This window comes from Chelmon rostratus, chromosome 23, assembly GCF_017976325.1.
Source record: "Chelmon rostratus isolate fCheRos1 chromosome 23, fCheRos1.pri, whole genome shotgun sequence".
Taxonomy (NCBI): Eukaryota; Metazoa; Chordata; class Actinopteri; order Chaetodontiformes; family Chaetodontidae; genus Chelmon; species Chelmon rostratus.
Window position 1 is genome coordinate 17,074,128 of NC_055680.1, and position 15,604 is coordinate 17,089,731.

General features: G+C 42.8%; 1 protein-coding gene across 1 annotated transcript in view; it reads left to right on the forward strand.

The window, feature by feature from the left end:
* The window catches only part of LOC121626564 (dachshund homolog 2-like), an 80,763-nt gene that overhangs the window by 45,803 nt on the left and 19,356 nt on the right, over positions 1 to 15,604 (forward strand). Inside the window, exon 3 of the mRNA XM_041965144.1 lies at positions 12,152 to 12,262. Coding sequence (XP_041821078.1) covers positions 12,152 to 12,262 — 111 coding nt within the window. The remainder of the gene's footprint in view (positions 1 to 12,151; positions 12,263 to 15,604) is intronic.

The following is a 15,604-nucleotide window of genomic DNA, read 5'->3' on the forward strand; positions in this document are numbered from 1 at the left end:
ATCACCTGTTACCAATCAGCCTGTTTACCTGTGGAATGATCCAAACAGGTCTTTTTGGAGCGTTCCACATCTTTCCCAGTCTTTTGTTGCTCCTGTCACAACGTGTTTGAAACGTGTTGCTGCATCAGATTCACAGTAGCTGAAGCTGAGCTTTTCTGACTATTGAAAAAATATGCACTGAATTGAAGTCAGTCAAATTGCACTAATAATAATAATAATAATAATAATTTAAAATAAAAGTTTTTCTAGGATCTATGAAAGTTTTGCAAAAATCAAACCTTCATGACTGAACAAGATTGAGCTTACAGCCATGCTAGCCGCTCTGAGGCTGCACTTCAGCACAGTGGTGCTTTAAGCTGAATGCTAATGTAGCACGCTAACATGCGCTAAATGCTAACATGAGCTAAATGCTAACATGCTCACTAGGACAGAGGTAGCATGCTGATGTTCTGGGGTTTATCCTCTGGAAATAATGAATGTAGAACATTCTTGGAAATTCATCGCTGTTCCCCTTTCATCTTCATTCCCTTCCTCTTCTCATCATTGATTCCATTTATCTTTCATCCATCTTTTCTTCTTCTCCCTTCTTCTTTCACATGAGCCATCCATCTCACTGCATCCCTCTTTTTCCCCTCTGATGCACCTTTTCCAGCTTTACTTAACTCTTCCATCTCTCCTTCTACGTCGCTTTATTCCCTCTTTTCTTCGATCCTTTTTTTCTTTATTTCTCCCTCTTTCATCTCTCCTTATTCAGTCTTTTCTTTCCATCCCTCCATCCACACCTTTTCTGTTTGATGTAAACGTGAAGGTGAAATAGAGGAAAAAGACGGATTTTTTTTTTCGGCACCGAAAGTGAAAATGGGTAGAAAGAAAAGCTGAGAGAGAGAGAGAGAGAGAGAGAGAGAGGATGGATAGAAGAAAGGAGGAAAGTCGCCAGAGGAGATGATGAAACCTAAAAACGACTGCCAAAGAGGAAGGGAGGGAGATACAGAGCAAAAGATGGTGGGAAGGAAAGAAAGACAGATTGTTTCTGAGTTGACAGCGGACGAGTGGAAGGAGGGAGGGAAGTCTTACAGCGATGGAGGGATCTGGATACGAGAGAATGAAGGAATGAATGAAGAGAAAAAGATGTCATAAGGGGAAGAAGAAGAGAAAAAGACCTGCAGAGAAAGAGAAAGAGAGGCTGAACGAGTGCAGACTGCATGGTGGTGTGATGAATGACACGTCTCTGGGGTCCCACTCCTCCATCTGTCCATCCCTCCCTCCTCCCTCCCTTCCTATCTTCCTCTTTTCTTCTCTCCTTCTATTGCCACTTCAGTGTTTCCTTTGCTTCCTTTTTTCTTCCCTTTCTTTTTCCTTTTCTTGCCTTTTTCTCTCCTTTAATTCTTTCCTATTTTGTTTTCCTCCCCCTTTTCCTCTCCTCTGTCTCCCTTCTTTCTCTCCTCCCTTCCTCCCCTCCCTACCTTTCTTAATTTTCATTTTTCTTTCCCTCCTTCTTTTCTTCACTCCTTCTTCCTCAACTCATTTTCCTCTTATCTTTAGCGCTCTGTCATTCCTACCTCAGTACTTCCTCCCTTCCTTTCCTCCGTCATCTTTCTTTGCTCTCTTCTTCCTAATGCCTTTATCTTTTTCATTTCCATCCTTCTTTCATTTCCTTCTTTTATTTTTTACTTCCTTTCTCATTCCCCCATTTTTTGTTCTTTTCATTCCTCTGCCCTTTTTTCACCCTTGCCTCCTTTCTTGTCTCCTTCAACCCTCCCTCCTTGCTTTTCACCCTATTTCTTACTTCCTATCTTTGACTTCCTTTTCTGCCTTCTTCCTTCCTCCCGTCATTTTCCTTCACACTTGACACTCACTCATAATTCCCTCTCCTTGCTTGTTCTGGTCTATCCTTCCTCTCCTCCAGTCCTTCTTCCTCCCACCTTTTCATTCTTCCTTCATTCTCTCCTTCCTCCCTTCTGTTTTCCCTCCTTCCCTCTCTTTCATTTCTAACTTCACACCTGCCGTCTTGCTCTTTCTTCTCCCTCCTTGCCTCCTTTTGTCTCCTTCCATCTCTACCTGCCCCCTCTCCTTTCTTTCAAGTTTTTGCATCCTTCTCATCCTTTCATTTCTTTTCATCTCTCTCCCTCTTCGAACTTCCTCGCCTCCTTTTTTCTTACTTCCTTCGTTTCCTTCTCTCCTTCTTCCCTCCTTTCCTCTTACTCCTCATACCACTCCTGTGTCCATCTCAACCTTCACTTCTCCTTCTTACTGCACTCTTTCCTTCAAATTCTGCTTTAACCATTTTTTTCCCTCCATCCTTCCCTCCATTCATCCCTCCATCCTTCCCTCCGTCCCCTTGACAGTGACTGTTGGCCTCTTTCTCTCTCTCCCCCCTCTCTCTCTTCAGGATAAATAAAACATGGTTGTGTTTAGTGACATATGGACACAGCTCACTGTGGCATACTAATGACACACACACACACACACACGCACACACACACATCAGGTATGAATGTGTGTGTGTGTGTGTGTGTTCAGAAGTGTGTGTTTGTCGAACATTAGTGGAACCCAGAGAAAACATTTGCTCACTTATGATCGCTCATTAGCTCTCTCACACACAAACACACACACACACACACAGTACATACATACAACACACACACACACACACACACACACACAAACTTGGCAATCGTCGGATGTCGCATTCCGCCTCAGTCACACACACACACACACGCAGAGTTGGTCGTCTTAGCGGCCCTGCGTCCATGGAGACGCCACGTTGCCGGGGGAGACGGGCTGTTGTTTACGACCTCGCGGGCGCCACGGCGATGGGGGGCATCGGCCAATCACAGATGGACATTTATCACACTGTTAGAAAACACAGAGTGAGAGAAGGAGAGAGAGTTTGGAGAAAATAGTGAGAAGAGACCAACAGATGAGAGGAAGAGAGGGAGAAAAGGGGAGAAATGAAGTGAGAGAGAGGAGGAGAGAGATGAGGAAGAAGAGTGGACAGAGACAGGAAGAGAGAGATAAACGAAGACAACAGGAAGAGGGTAAACCAGAAGGTGGAAAAAGAAAGAAGAACAATTAGGTGAAGTGAAAGTGAAGGAAGCTAAAGCAATTAGAGAAGGACGAGGAAGGAGGAAAAGTAATACACGGACGAAGATGTGAGTAAATGAGGAGCATCTTCAGAAAGAAACATTTGAAAGAGGAGGAAGGAGGAAAAGACTTAAGACAAAGATGGAAGAAGAAGAACAAGCCACAGGAGGAAGTAAGATGCAAAGAGGAGAGGGTGGTGTCGGAGGGAGAGAGGAGAAAAGATGAAAGGTGGATGGAGGAAGACTTTAGGAACGACTGATAAGAAGAAGGGGGGAAAGAAGCTGGAGGAAGAGGAAAGGGTTTGAGGGAGGAAGCTGCAAAGAGGAGATGGCAGTATGGGAGGGTGAAAGATAAACGATGGAGGAAGTGAAGAAAAAAACATGGAGAGAAAGGAAAAGGATAGATGATGGACGATGGAGTGGAGGGAGGAAGGATGGAGAGAGAGAGTGAGAGAAGAGGAAAAAGTCAAAAAATGGATGAAACAGAAAGATTAGAGAACGAGGAGGCATAAACGACAACAAGAGAGTGATATCAGTTTAATTGGCCTCATCTTCCTTAACAAAGAAGCCGTGATGATAAGCGTGGGAGTGTGTGTGTGTGTGTGTGTGTGTGTGTGTGTGTGTGTGTGTGTGTGTGTGTGTGTGTGTGTGTGTGTGTGTGTGTGGTAACCTATGCAGCGTGCTGCGGCACTCATTTGACTTGTTAATTCACTTCAAAAACAGCTCAATGGTTCGCCTTGTCTTCTAACACACACACACACACACACACACACACTTCACACACACGCCCACACTTCACATAAACACGCAGCTACAAACACTTTGGGTACAGAGACACATAAACAAACCTACAAACACTTACTGCACACACACAAAGACATTTTTTAGAACACACACACACACACACACACACACACACACTTCTTACAAAACACAAATACACCTCGCAGAGACACACCTCAACACATACTTGTGGCACAAACTTAGCACAAATACACACATTTTGCAGTGACTAACATAAACACATCTGGTGCATGCACACACACACACACACACACACACACACACACACACACACTCTGTGTAGGTTACAGATGAAGTGCTTTCAATCTTGTCATGAAAAGAATACACTCATCTGAGGACTCTTATGTGCACCTGCAGAGAGAGAGAGAGAGAGGGTGGCAGATCGAGGGAGAGATGAAGGGGAGGAGAGGGAGAGGAGGACGACGAAGGCTGAAGAGGACTAAAGTGACATTAAGTCTTTTTCATCTCTCCTCCTCTTTTCCTTCCACCTCCTGCATCACGTTCTCCCGCTTTTCCTCTACGAAGACTGAACACACACCACGCTGAGTGGCTGCTAGCGCCCCCCGCTGGCCGAGGCTGTTACTGCGGGACCCTTCAGCGAGCAGTGAAGATATTCTCTGACACACATTGAATTGGCGCTCACACGGCTGATTCCACGAACGAAACAGGACTAAATAAACAACATCATTCTGGAAGATTACCGTCTACTTGAATGATCCCTCGCTCATAAACAGCTGAAAGTGTGAAGTTCTGCCAGAACAAAATCAATGAGGTTATAAACTATAATAACCTGCAGCTCACTTCATCACCATAAAACACTCTGAGCCGCTTGTTTTTTAGCAGCCTGCAAGTAATTACTGCTGATAAAAGAGGACTATTGGTTGTTGTTTTGTTCACCAATCTGATGATTTGTTGGCTGTTAGAACACAAAAAGTCGTTGGACTTTCTCAGTCCGCCACGTTCCCGAGATAAAAGAACAGACGTACTTCGCTGTGGAAACAAACTCTATTTCAATCTACAGCACTGACCTGATCTACTGACTCAAAGCCCAAACTGACAGAGATCGGTCTCTCATAGCTGAGTTTAATCAGGGACGACAACACTCAACCGTTTACTTTATCAGGCAGCACATTACCACTGAATTATATTCTTTATATATTCACCCCTAACCTGATCCTATCAGGCAACAGAAAACATACCCATTGGCTTTGTTAGGTGATAGAACCTTAAACCGCTGACATTTAAAAGGCAACAGAACCCTAAATGATTACCTTTATTGAGCAATGGAACCTTAACGATTGTCTGCGACAGGGACTCGAGCTCTTAATCACTGAATTTAGAACCCTAGTCTGCTGACTTTAAAGAGGCAATAAAAGCCATATCCATCATGTAATAGAACCTTAAACCATTGCCTTTAAATGGCCAATAGAACGACTGAATTTAAACTACTAATATAATCTCTAAACAGTTAACTGAATCAGGGAATAAAAGACCCAACCATTGACCTTTAGGCATCACTGACTTGCATCTATTATATTTTGATTGCGTATGTTGACAGAACAACTCAAACCATTGGCTTTAATGGGCCGTTTAACTGATAATACTGAACTGATAATAGAATTCCAGAATATTAACTTTGTAACGCATCAAAACCCCAAAAAACTGACGTTAACAGACAAAAGAACCAATAATAAAGGCCTTTAACTGGGAAGTATATTCTCAGTCATTGACTTTATAGGGCAACAGAACCCTACAACAGGAAACAGAACCCCTCACCATTGATTACATAAACTATTGGCATTAATAGACAAAAGAACTGATGACTTTAATTGAACTGAACCTCTGACATTTACTTACACATTGACGTTTAACAGATCCGCTACACTGCTAGCGTTAGTTTTAGTTAAGTGTTCGACCTACAAACCCAGTTGCTCCTACAATACTGAAAAACCAGAAGTTCTGATTGAGTCTGAGGACTAACTGCGGTGCTGCAGACTTCCTGTTGAGCTGTTTACGGACTCAAAAACATCTTAAAGTCAAAGAGTTGGCAAAAACAATTACTGTGAGGCCAGCGGCTGAGTCTATTAGAGATGACACAAAATGGCCGCTGTAAAATGGTTCCAAATGGGCGTCTTGGACTTCCAGTGAAAGCCAAAGATGGGCGACCTAAGTGCCCGAGTGCGTAGCTGAAATCTATTTGACTCAGCACAAGAGCAATCGACTGCATTTGTAAATTGGCACTCCGAGTGCTCGCAGGAAGAAAGAAAAACAAAAACAGGCAGAACAGTGTGTTTCTAAATTCAGAACACAAAGAGCAATTTCTCTGTTTTCCTGTTTGTTTTATTCAAAGTGTCACTCCGTCTCTGAGAGCGCGCTCAGAGCACTTCGTCAGAGATGTAGGTGCACTGGATTAAATATTTACAACCGTGGCCAAATGGGGTGGGTTTCACGCGAGCTCAGTGTGGGGGGGGGGGGGGGGGGGGGTTTGGGGGGGGGGGGTTCAGGACTCTTGAAGATCACCCAACAGCCTCCACCAGCAAACTCAAAGCTATTAAAGACCATCCTGACGCACTGTGCTGTGGAGGAACACTGTCAGCTCTCATTTAGAGCATCGCCTGCCATGTGCTGGAGGCTTTTACTGGAAAAGGCCTTACAGTAGCAGGAGAGGGTACACGGTTTTTATGGCGGGCGGGGCGTTGATGACATGACTGCATGTAGCAGAGTCCTGAACGTACAAAAACACAGGACGTTTTGTTGGACTCATCACATGAGAGTGAAACTTATCGAGAAGTTCAAAATCTCCAGTCGGTTTTAACCAAGACTGCATCGAACCTGCTTCCCTGCAAAGTTTTTCATAAGATTAACTTAGAGATCAAACATATTACCATTCAAAACTTCAATATCTTAAATATATTGATGGATTGATACTGATTTTAGACAATAAGAAACTAAATTGAAGGGTTTACAAAACAGAAGTTAAAAAAATAAAAGGCCTTTTTAATTTTGTAGGTGACACTTTTTATTTTTTATGTAAACTTAATTTAATCAGGTCTTTTATACGAACAAACAGCAGAGAGTGGTCGTTAACACATTATTTTAAACCCACAGTACAAAAACACATTTCTGCTAAATTCTCGGTAGAAAGAAAAAAAATATTTCCTCGTCTGTTCAGAGTTGATTTCATAACGTGTTATATTAACATTCTTGTTTTTTTTTTCTTAGTTTATTCGACCAAATGTCATTAAGATTCATAAACTGGGAATCATTAATATCAAACATTGAGCTAATCCAATTTTGTAAATGTTTTACTGGATAAGTGAAACGTTTGACCTCCTGGTGGCGCCAGAGGAAAAGTCGTAGGACCACCAAAGTCATTAGGGCTCATCCTGCTGGCACCATGATCATCTGTACCAGATTTCACGGCAGTCCATCCAATAGTTGCTGAGATAATATCAGTGTGAACTGAAGTGGTGGACGAACCACATGGCCATGCTAGCTAATGTTGTTAGCATGGCTGAAAATAATGCTATATGGATTACAAACTAAACGGATGCACGTAAAGGCCCAGAAAACTGAAAGAAGACTTCCTTTCCTCTCAAACTGGTCTCTTTAATCAGGCGGATCGAAGTCACCGTCGTGTGAGCACTGGAGGGAGAGTCCCCCTTGATTTCTCTGACGAGGTTTGTCACGTTACGCTGACGATTCACTTCTTTCCTGTCGTAATCCTGTTTGTCCTTATTTCCTCTCTTCGTTCCTCCCTCCCGTCTTCCTCCACTCTCCTTTCCCTCGTTCGTCCTTCGTATCGCATTAAAATGCACGTGAAGGAAAAAGAGATGGGTAAACAACGTATGGACAGCCCACAGGGGACCGCTGAAACACACACACACTGGAATATATTTATTCTCACACACACGCACACACACACACACACACACAGAGGTTCCATATGATGCGTGTGTCTTTGAAGCAGTCCGTCAATCAATCACACACTAATTCCCAAGGTTCCGTGGTCGCCATTAGCGACGGGGTCGATGCTCGGTAACCGTGGACACAGCGGACAGCCATCGATCTGCGAGAAAGAGAGTGTGTGTGTGTTTGATAGTCATGATGGAGAACAGTATTGTGGCTCTGCCCTCACTATTGATTGTCTTCTGGTTGCATTGAGGCGAAGCGGGCGTTCTGACTCTGTGTGTGTGTGTGTGTGTGTGTGTGTGTGTGTGTGTGTGTGTGTGTGTGTGTGTGTGTGTGGCTCTTTTCTGTATACACATCTGTGTGTGTGTGTGTGTGTGTGTGTGTGTGTGTGTGTGTGGCTCTTTTCTGTATACACATCTGTGTGTGTGTGTGTGTGTGTGTGTGTAAAGGTGTTCCTCAGTAATCAATGTGTGACTCCATTTTCCATTTCTATTCCCGCCCTTTCTCTCATCTTTTTTTTTTTTTGGTCACCAAATGTTCATTCTTAGATTTGAAAAACTCCTTTTTTCTGTTTTTTTCACGTTGAATCAACCTCATCCTGTTTTTTTGTCACATTTAGTCGACTAAAAGTTTGGTCTTGTTCTTCGTCAAAGAAACGGTCTCGTGGTTTCAGTTTCAGGAACACGTCCAGATTCATTTTGATGGTAATAAATAAACAGATCACTCAGTTAGCCAGTTAGCTGCTCAGGCTGCCGTTAGCTCACCAATTTTAAATAGACGTTTAGCATTTCCGCACACTTCAGTTTCACCAGCGACATACATTCACACACTCATTATCCCTGCTAACATCAGCATGTTAGCATTGTCACTGTGAGGATGTTAGCATGCTGACGTTAGCACTTAGCACAAAACATAACATTACAGAGCTGCTAGCATGGCTGTAGCCTTTTAGTTATTTTAAAAGAGGAAATGATGAACACGCTTTCAATACATGTGATTCACTTTTTCTCAAGTTTTCCTCCTAATTTCGGAGTAAAAGTTTCACTTTTTATCCTAAATATAAAGAGTTTTTACTCATTTTAGAGCTGAAAGATTCGTCAGTTAATCGATTCGCTGATAGGAAGACAATTAACTATATTGATAATTAATAATTCAGTTTAGAAGATATGCAGATATTTTACAGTTAATAATGTTAATGTAAATAAAGTTTAAGCATTATAAAACAGTTAAATGAATTTGAGAAAAGTTACTGTTGATTTAAACTGATTTCTCCATCTTTTCTTCCTCACTTCTTCATTCCTCCATGTTTTCTCATAAAACACCTCCCGACGTTCCTCCTCCCTGTTCCTCTTTCTTATCTATTTGACCTCTTTGCTTCCATCCATCCCACTTCTTCATGTCACTCATTCTTCTTTCTGACTGTTTTTCCATTTCCAGACCTCTCTCCGCCTTTCCATCTTTATATCCTCTCGCCTCCATCTTTTTCCGTTCCTTTCACATCAATCCTGCTTCTTTCCCTCCCTCGTTTTCTCCCCGTCCTCGGCCTCCGTTTCTTTTTATTCACTCTCTTCACCTTTAGTGAATTTTTCATGAGCGTTTTTACATCCTCTGCTGAAGGAAAACCAAATTAATACATTTAAAGTAGCTGTATGTTAAAACACCAGGATCATTTCATATCATAAGAAAAATCTGGTTTTTATTTTCTGAATGAAAAAACTCTTTTTCTTTTCCATCTGATTGGATCTATTCGTTATAACCTTCATTTTACGTTTGTGGTGCTGAGCAGAAGCTCCTTATGGTCCTCTCCTCCTCCTCCTCCTCCTCCTCCTCTCTTCGCTTTTGGCCTCCTTTCGTCCATCATGTTTCTCCATCTCTTTCCTCCTGCTCTCTCTCAGCAGGACAGCAGACAATACGTCTGGTCACTCGGCCTCGGGCTCTTGGACCGGGCCTCCTCCTTTCTGTCCTCTCCTCTCTGACTCTGCAGCCTTTCCTCAACACAGTCGCTGAAACACGCTCATACTGTACATCGTTCATCACTTCCTGGATTCTGAGTCGCAACTCAGAGTCTTCAGTTTGAAACGGTCACAACTGAACAACTTACTGGTTAATAAATGAATTCAGTAAAGCATTTACATCATCACGTTTTAAGTTGATATGGTGAACGGTGTTTCGGACTATATTCCCTCTCTTTTTGCTCTGTTTTTGGTCTCCACCAACTCTTGACGGAAATATCCGGCTCTTCAGCTGCTAAATATTCCGTACGTTCACGTTAGTCTTGAACTGCGTCTGTCTGCTGCTCGGCGCTGAGCAGGAAGTGAACGGTGTGTTTTTAGCGAGACTGAACCCCCGCAGTAAAGTCGCTGATCGAGTAGTCATGTGACACTAATTGTAGTCACTTTGAAGACACCACGAACTGTCACTTTCACTTGTCACTGTCACTTGTGACTACTTCCTGCACAGTTTATTGACACATGAAGAAGAATAAACATCACACCAACTTTGTCATTTTAAAAACTTTATTGTAAATGTTCTGGTTAGCTCAGCAGCTAATTTGCATCAATAGCAAAACTAAAACCGCTAACGGGCGCATCAGTCTTCTGTCACGGTTTAGGTTTGGGAAAAGGTCCTGGTTTGGGTTAAAATAACCACATTACAGTTTCCTCCTGGGTGACACATCCGTCCACCCCACCTGCCTCCATGGGTGGACTTTCTAGCTCTTTATACTACGTCACCTCACTTCCTCCTTTGCTCCTGTCATAATTACTACAACCACTAGAGGCCTAATAATAAATCTAAATATATGTCGTGCCGACCCATCTGGCTGTTTTTCTGGTGGTGAACACACAATCTAAGATAAGATAAAACTCTATTTATCACCAGCCGGGGAAATTTGGGGAGTCAGTGGGGGTTTGCATGCTGCTAATGCAGCTGCACCAAGGCTGTAGGTTGGAGAAGTGGTTTCCTCCTCAATACAAGTCAGTGTGGACATACATGTAGCCATCACAACTTTTCTCCTTCACTGGATATTTAATAGGTTTACAGTTTAACAATGATCCCTCTGTGTGACATGCCCCACGCCAACTTCCTGTTTCAACAGGAAGTACATCTTAAGACCATTTCACGGCGTCTTCAATGGCGACTTTTATCAACAAACTGCAACTTTCCTCCTTAACCGATCCTCAGTGCGTCTGTTTTTTATCGTCCGTCCTGCTGAAACATCACATTATAAGAAAGACGACAGCTATGAAAAGAGAGAAGTGAGTGAAATCAGACAACAGTCGCATCAGGTTAAGTTGAGTTTTCATGTTGTTGAATTCCTGTAAATGATGTGATCTGTAAGAAAAAGAGCGAATGGTTTGTTTAAAAAAGAAAAAAATGAAGATTTTTTTAGTTTTTAACTAAATTTGAATAACTGAGGAGCTCTAAGTTTAACCTCCACACAACACCGTCACCTCCCCATTCTCCTCTCTCATCCATCCCTCCTTCCTGCTTTAAATTAATTTTCAAACAACGCAACAGCTCCTCCTCCCTCCCTCCCTCTACTCCTCCCCCTCCTCTCCCCCCTCCCTCCCCTCCCTCTATCTTGTTTTCTTTATAGCTTGCAGACAACTGTACTGTGTGTGTAATGGACATTCCTCCAAGGCCGTCAACCGTGACTGGGGCAAAACCAACTGACCTACACACACACACACACACACACCCACACACACACACACACAAATACAACTATGCACAGATAAGCATGCATACATCCTGACACACACACACACACACACTTATACATGAAAGCAAACTGTACATACAAACTCAGCAGGACCCGAAAGCTCACGTGCACACTTACTAATATAATAGTGCATTTACACAATGAAGCACACAAACACACACACACACCAACAGAGGGTCATCGCTCTCATTCTGCTGGTTGTTGTGTATAGAAGTCAGTTCCAGGTCAGTGCACAGAGCCAGGGATCTTAGTCCATACAAAAGAGTGTGTGTGTGTGTGTGTGTGTGTGTGTGTGTGTGTGTGTGCCAGTGAATATACGTCAGCCCCGAGGCGTCTGAAACAGCACTCACACCCTGGAACACTTCAACAAAACGCTCAGACTGAATAGAAATTTCGACAGCGACGGCCGGGCGCGAGCGTCAGTATGTGTGTCACAGCTGACTGCAAAGCATCATGGGTAAAGGCAGGAAACACCTGTGAGGTGTGAGGAGGAGTCAGCAGAAGCTGTGATGGGTTTTCTGAGAGTGTGCTGCTAATGAGGTTTGTCATGATGATGATGATGATGATGATGAAGGTAACAGTTGTGTGTGTGTGTGTGTGTGTGTGTGTGTGTGTATGTGCGTTGCAGGCCTGACAGCAGCAGCCATGGCCGAGCTCCAAAAACTGCAGAAGATGAAGATGATGATGAGTCTCCAGAACGGCAACGAGTCGGACAACGATGACTTACACTCCAACACAGGTAACACACACACACACACACACACACACACACACACACACACACACACTATGGTGAAAAGTAACTGAGTACACGTACACCACCATCAGGTCAAAATTCCCATCTGTTTGAAAGAAATATCCGTATCTATGGAGCAGTCTATTCATGTTCCCTACGTGTGCTGCAAAACGATACGTTCGTGCGGTGACAAAGCCCTCTAGTGGTCACAGTGAATATGGCAGGTAGAGCTGCAGCAATTAATTGTCAGCTATTAAATTAATCGCCGACTGCTTTAAAAAAAACATTAATTGGTGTTAGTAATAAAGAAAAAAAGCCCAAAATTCTCTGATTCCAGCTTCTTGGATTTTTTGGTTTGACTCCTCTGTGACGGTAACTTGAATGTCTTCGGGTTGTGGACAAAATGAGACATTTGAGGACGTCAGCTTGAACTTAAGGAAACACTGATCGATGTTTTTCACCAAAACCAAACTAATCGCTTAAACGGTCGATCAGTCGTCAATTAAAATAATTGTTAGCGGCAGCTTAATTACAGTCAGATGACAAAGTCCAGTCCAACCAATCAGACACTTCCTGACCTCTCATGTCAGAAGACGACGTCGTCTGTTCACGGTGTAAGAAAGTGCAGACACACAGCTGCAGTGAAATGATCAGAATAATCTGTTCACTCTTTCAGGGTCACAAGTGTTCGTTTCTCTCCTCCTCCACCTTCTTTTTCATTCATTCCGCTTCTCCCTCCTCCACCTTCCTCCCCCCCCGAGCATCAGTCCACGAACTGAACCGAAGACAGGAGAGAAAGTATTATTTAGTGTTGAAACTCGACCTGAACTCACGTCACAGATCATCTCCTCACTGAGATCAGTTTCAACGTTTACACCCACTGCAAACGTACGGAGACATGACGGAGACCTCGATTACAAGACTCTGTGTGTGTGTGTGTGTGTGTGTTACGTGCTGGCCGGTCGGGTTTCAGTACTATTCAGTGTCTTCTTCACTGTCATTTACTCCCTTTTTCTTTTGCTTCCTCGCTTCGGATTTCTCACCTCAACTCTCATTTCTTGTTAGATCTCATCATCGTTTTAAACGACAACATTTCTTTATTTAAAGGACCAGTGTTTTGAAGTTAGTGGCATCTAGTGGTGAGGCTGGGAATGACGCCCTCACCGTTAATTGGCTGCGATTGGCTCGGTTATTTTTTTTCCATCCGTGGATTGAGAGCTCTCCGACCAGACTGTGCCGTTCATTCATTTTGTTTAACTTTAACTTTCAAGGTGGAAATAATTTGACTGAAAACATTCACAGAATAAAGAAGCACATGTCCACAGGGAGCGTGTGCACCCATTGACCACCATCATTAAAAGTTCAGTACAGTATACCCTTGTTTTTCGCGGGGGTTACGTTCCAAAAAGAAACGTAAAAATCGGCAAAATCCGTGAAGTAGAAACCTTTATTTTTTTTTACAATTATTATACAATTAAATACTCTATTATACATTTAAAAGAAAGAACAAACCATTTTACAGGCTCAAGCATTTGTTTCACAAATAAAAGTAGTAAAACGTTTTTTTTGTAACAAATAACTTCTGTACTGTCAAACAATAATTTTAATCATCGATGTGAACAGAAGGCTTCAAATTGCGGAGATTAGCACCGCCCACCGCGACCCGAGTAATTGGATTAAACAGGAGAAAATTAAAAATGATTATGACAAAAATACAAAGTACAGTCGGACAAATAGTGACTCAGGTGTATTTCACTGCTCTTCAGACTGAGCCGCTGCATCCTGACTCCGCTCTGCAGTGTTTTCTTCTTTTGAAGCCCGCGGTGCAGGTGTGTTTGTTCAGGAGAAGAACATAGTGATAGGCAAAACTCCAAATTACAAGAGAATTTGCACGTACGTAATGTAAATCTGGCAAGCTGTTTTACGTACGTGTACATATTAAACTGCAACGTTATTGACGCACAGGTAGAGAAGAAGAGGAGTGACTTTTTAGCCAATCAGAATGCAGAACACAATACACGATGCAAATCCGTGAAGTAGCGAAACCGTGAAAAGTAAACCGCGTTATAGCGAGGGATCACTGTATTTTAAAAACTGCTTAATATTTCTAAAAAGTTGAACATGTGCAATAACGTCCTAGTTACGCTGCACGTGTGGGAATAATAATAATAATAATAATAATAATATAACAGCAGCAATAAGAGACAACAGTGTGGAGGCTGGCAGCAGTGATGGCAGATTATCATGTTCAGTCTGAACGTCTACGTCAGGAAAAGGTACTGAAGTACAAAGTGACATATAGAAAAACAAAGACTTCACACACACACACACACACACACACACACTTTCCGGACCACTCCATCTCTGCTGTGTTTGCTTCTCTGAATTATTAAAAAGACAGAAAACAAAAAGCAAAGAGAAAAGAAAGAGAGAGAGCGAGCTGTCCTTCCTTCTGTTTCCACCCAGACTGGTTTCCATTTTTCTTTCTCCTCCATTTCTTCCTTTTCTTCAGCTGACCTGGCAAACGGGCTGATAGAGTTACTCTATTCTCTCCTTTTATTCTCCGTCGCTCTGTCGTTTTTTATTTATTCCCTCCTGCTCTTCTTCTTCTGTTTCATTCAGAGCGTTTCTTGTTTTGTTGTGCGAGTGCGTGGAAAGCCTCCTCCTCATTGTCCAACCTTTTTTTTTTTTTTTTTGTAAGAGACACTCACACCGGCCTGGGAAAGTCCAGCACACAATAGAGCAGAAGAACGAGTGTACGAATGAAAAAGAAAAGAAAGTAAGGGAGGACAGCGGGGAAAAATAGACTCATAACGAGAGAAAGGGATATTTAGGGCGAGAGGAAAAGGGGGAGAAAAGATGTTTTGCTGTTTGATGGGTGAAAGTCGATCGCTCGGCTCCTCCTGACAGTCGTATCTGTTTTTTTTCTCTTTATAGAAATGAGAAAAACACAGACTGGAGCGAGGGATGAGTGAGAGGAGTGATGAAGAGAGAGAGGGACAGATTAACGTGTCAGTGGAAACCATATCTGTGTCAATGAGAGATGGAAGAAAGAAAACAGGTAGAGACGAAGGCAGAGAGAGGGAGGAAGTGTGATAGAGAGAAGAAAGACGTGGGCCTCAGACGAGACGCTGTGAGATTGATTTAAGATACGATAATCTGCCGTAATCTGAGTTCAAATGTGACACAAACATCGACTGAAACAAGCGTGAAAAGCTGAATCCATGCTCACGTTTAAAGGCTCTGAAGGCGAACGAGGTTAAAGTCGACACGCGTGAACGGTTCCTCTGCAGCTCGTTCTCAGTTTTAATGCTCACAGACTAATCTCAGACGTTTTCTATCGTT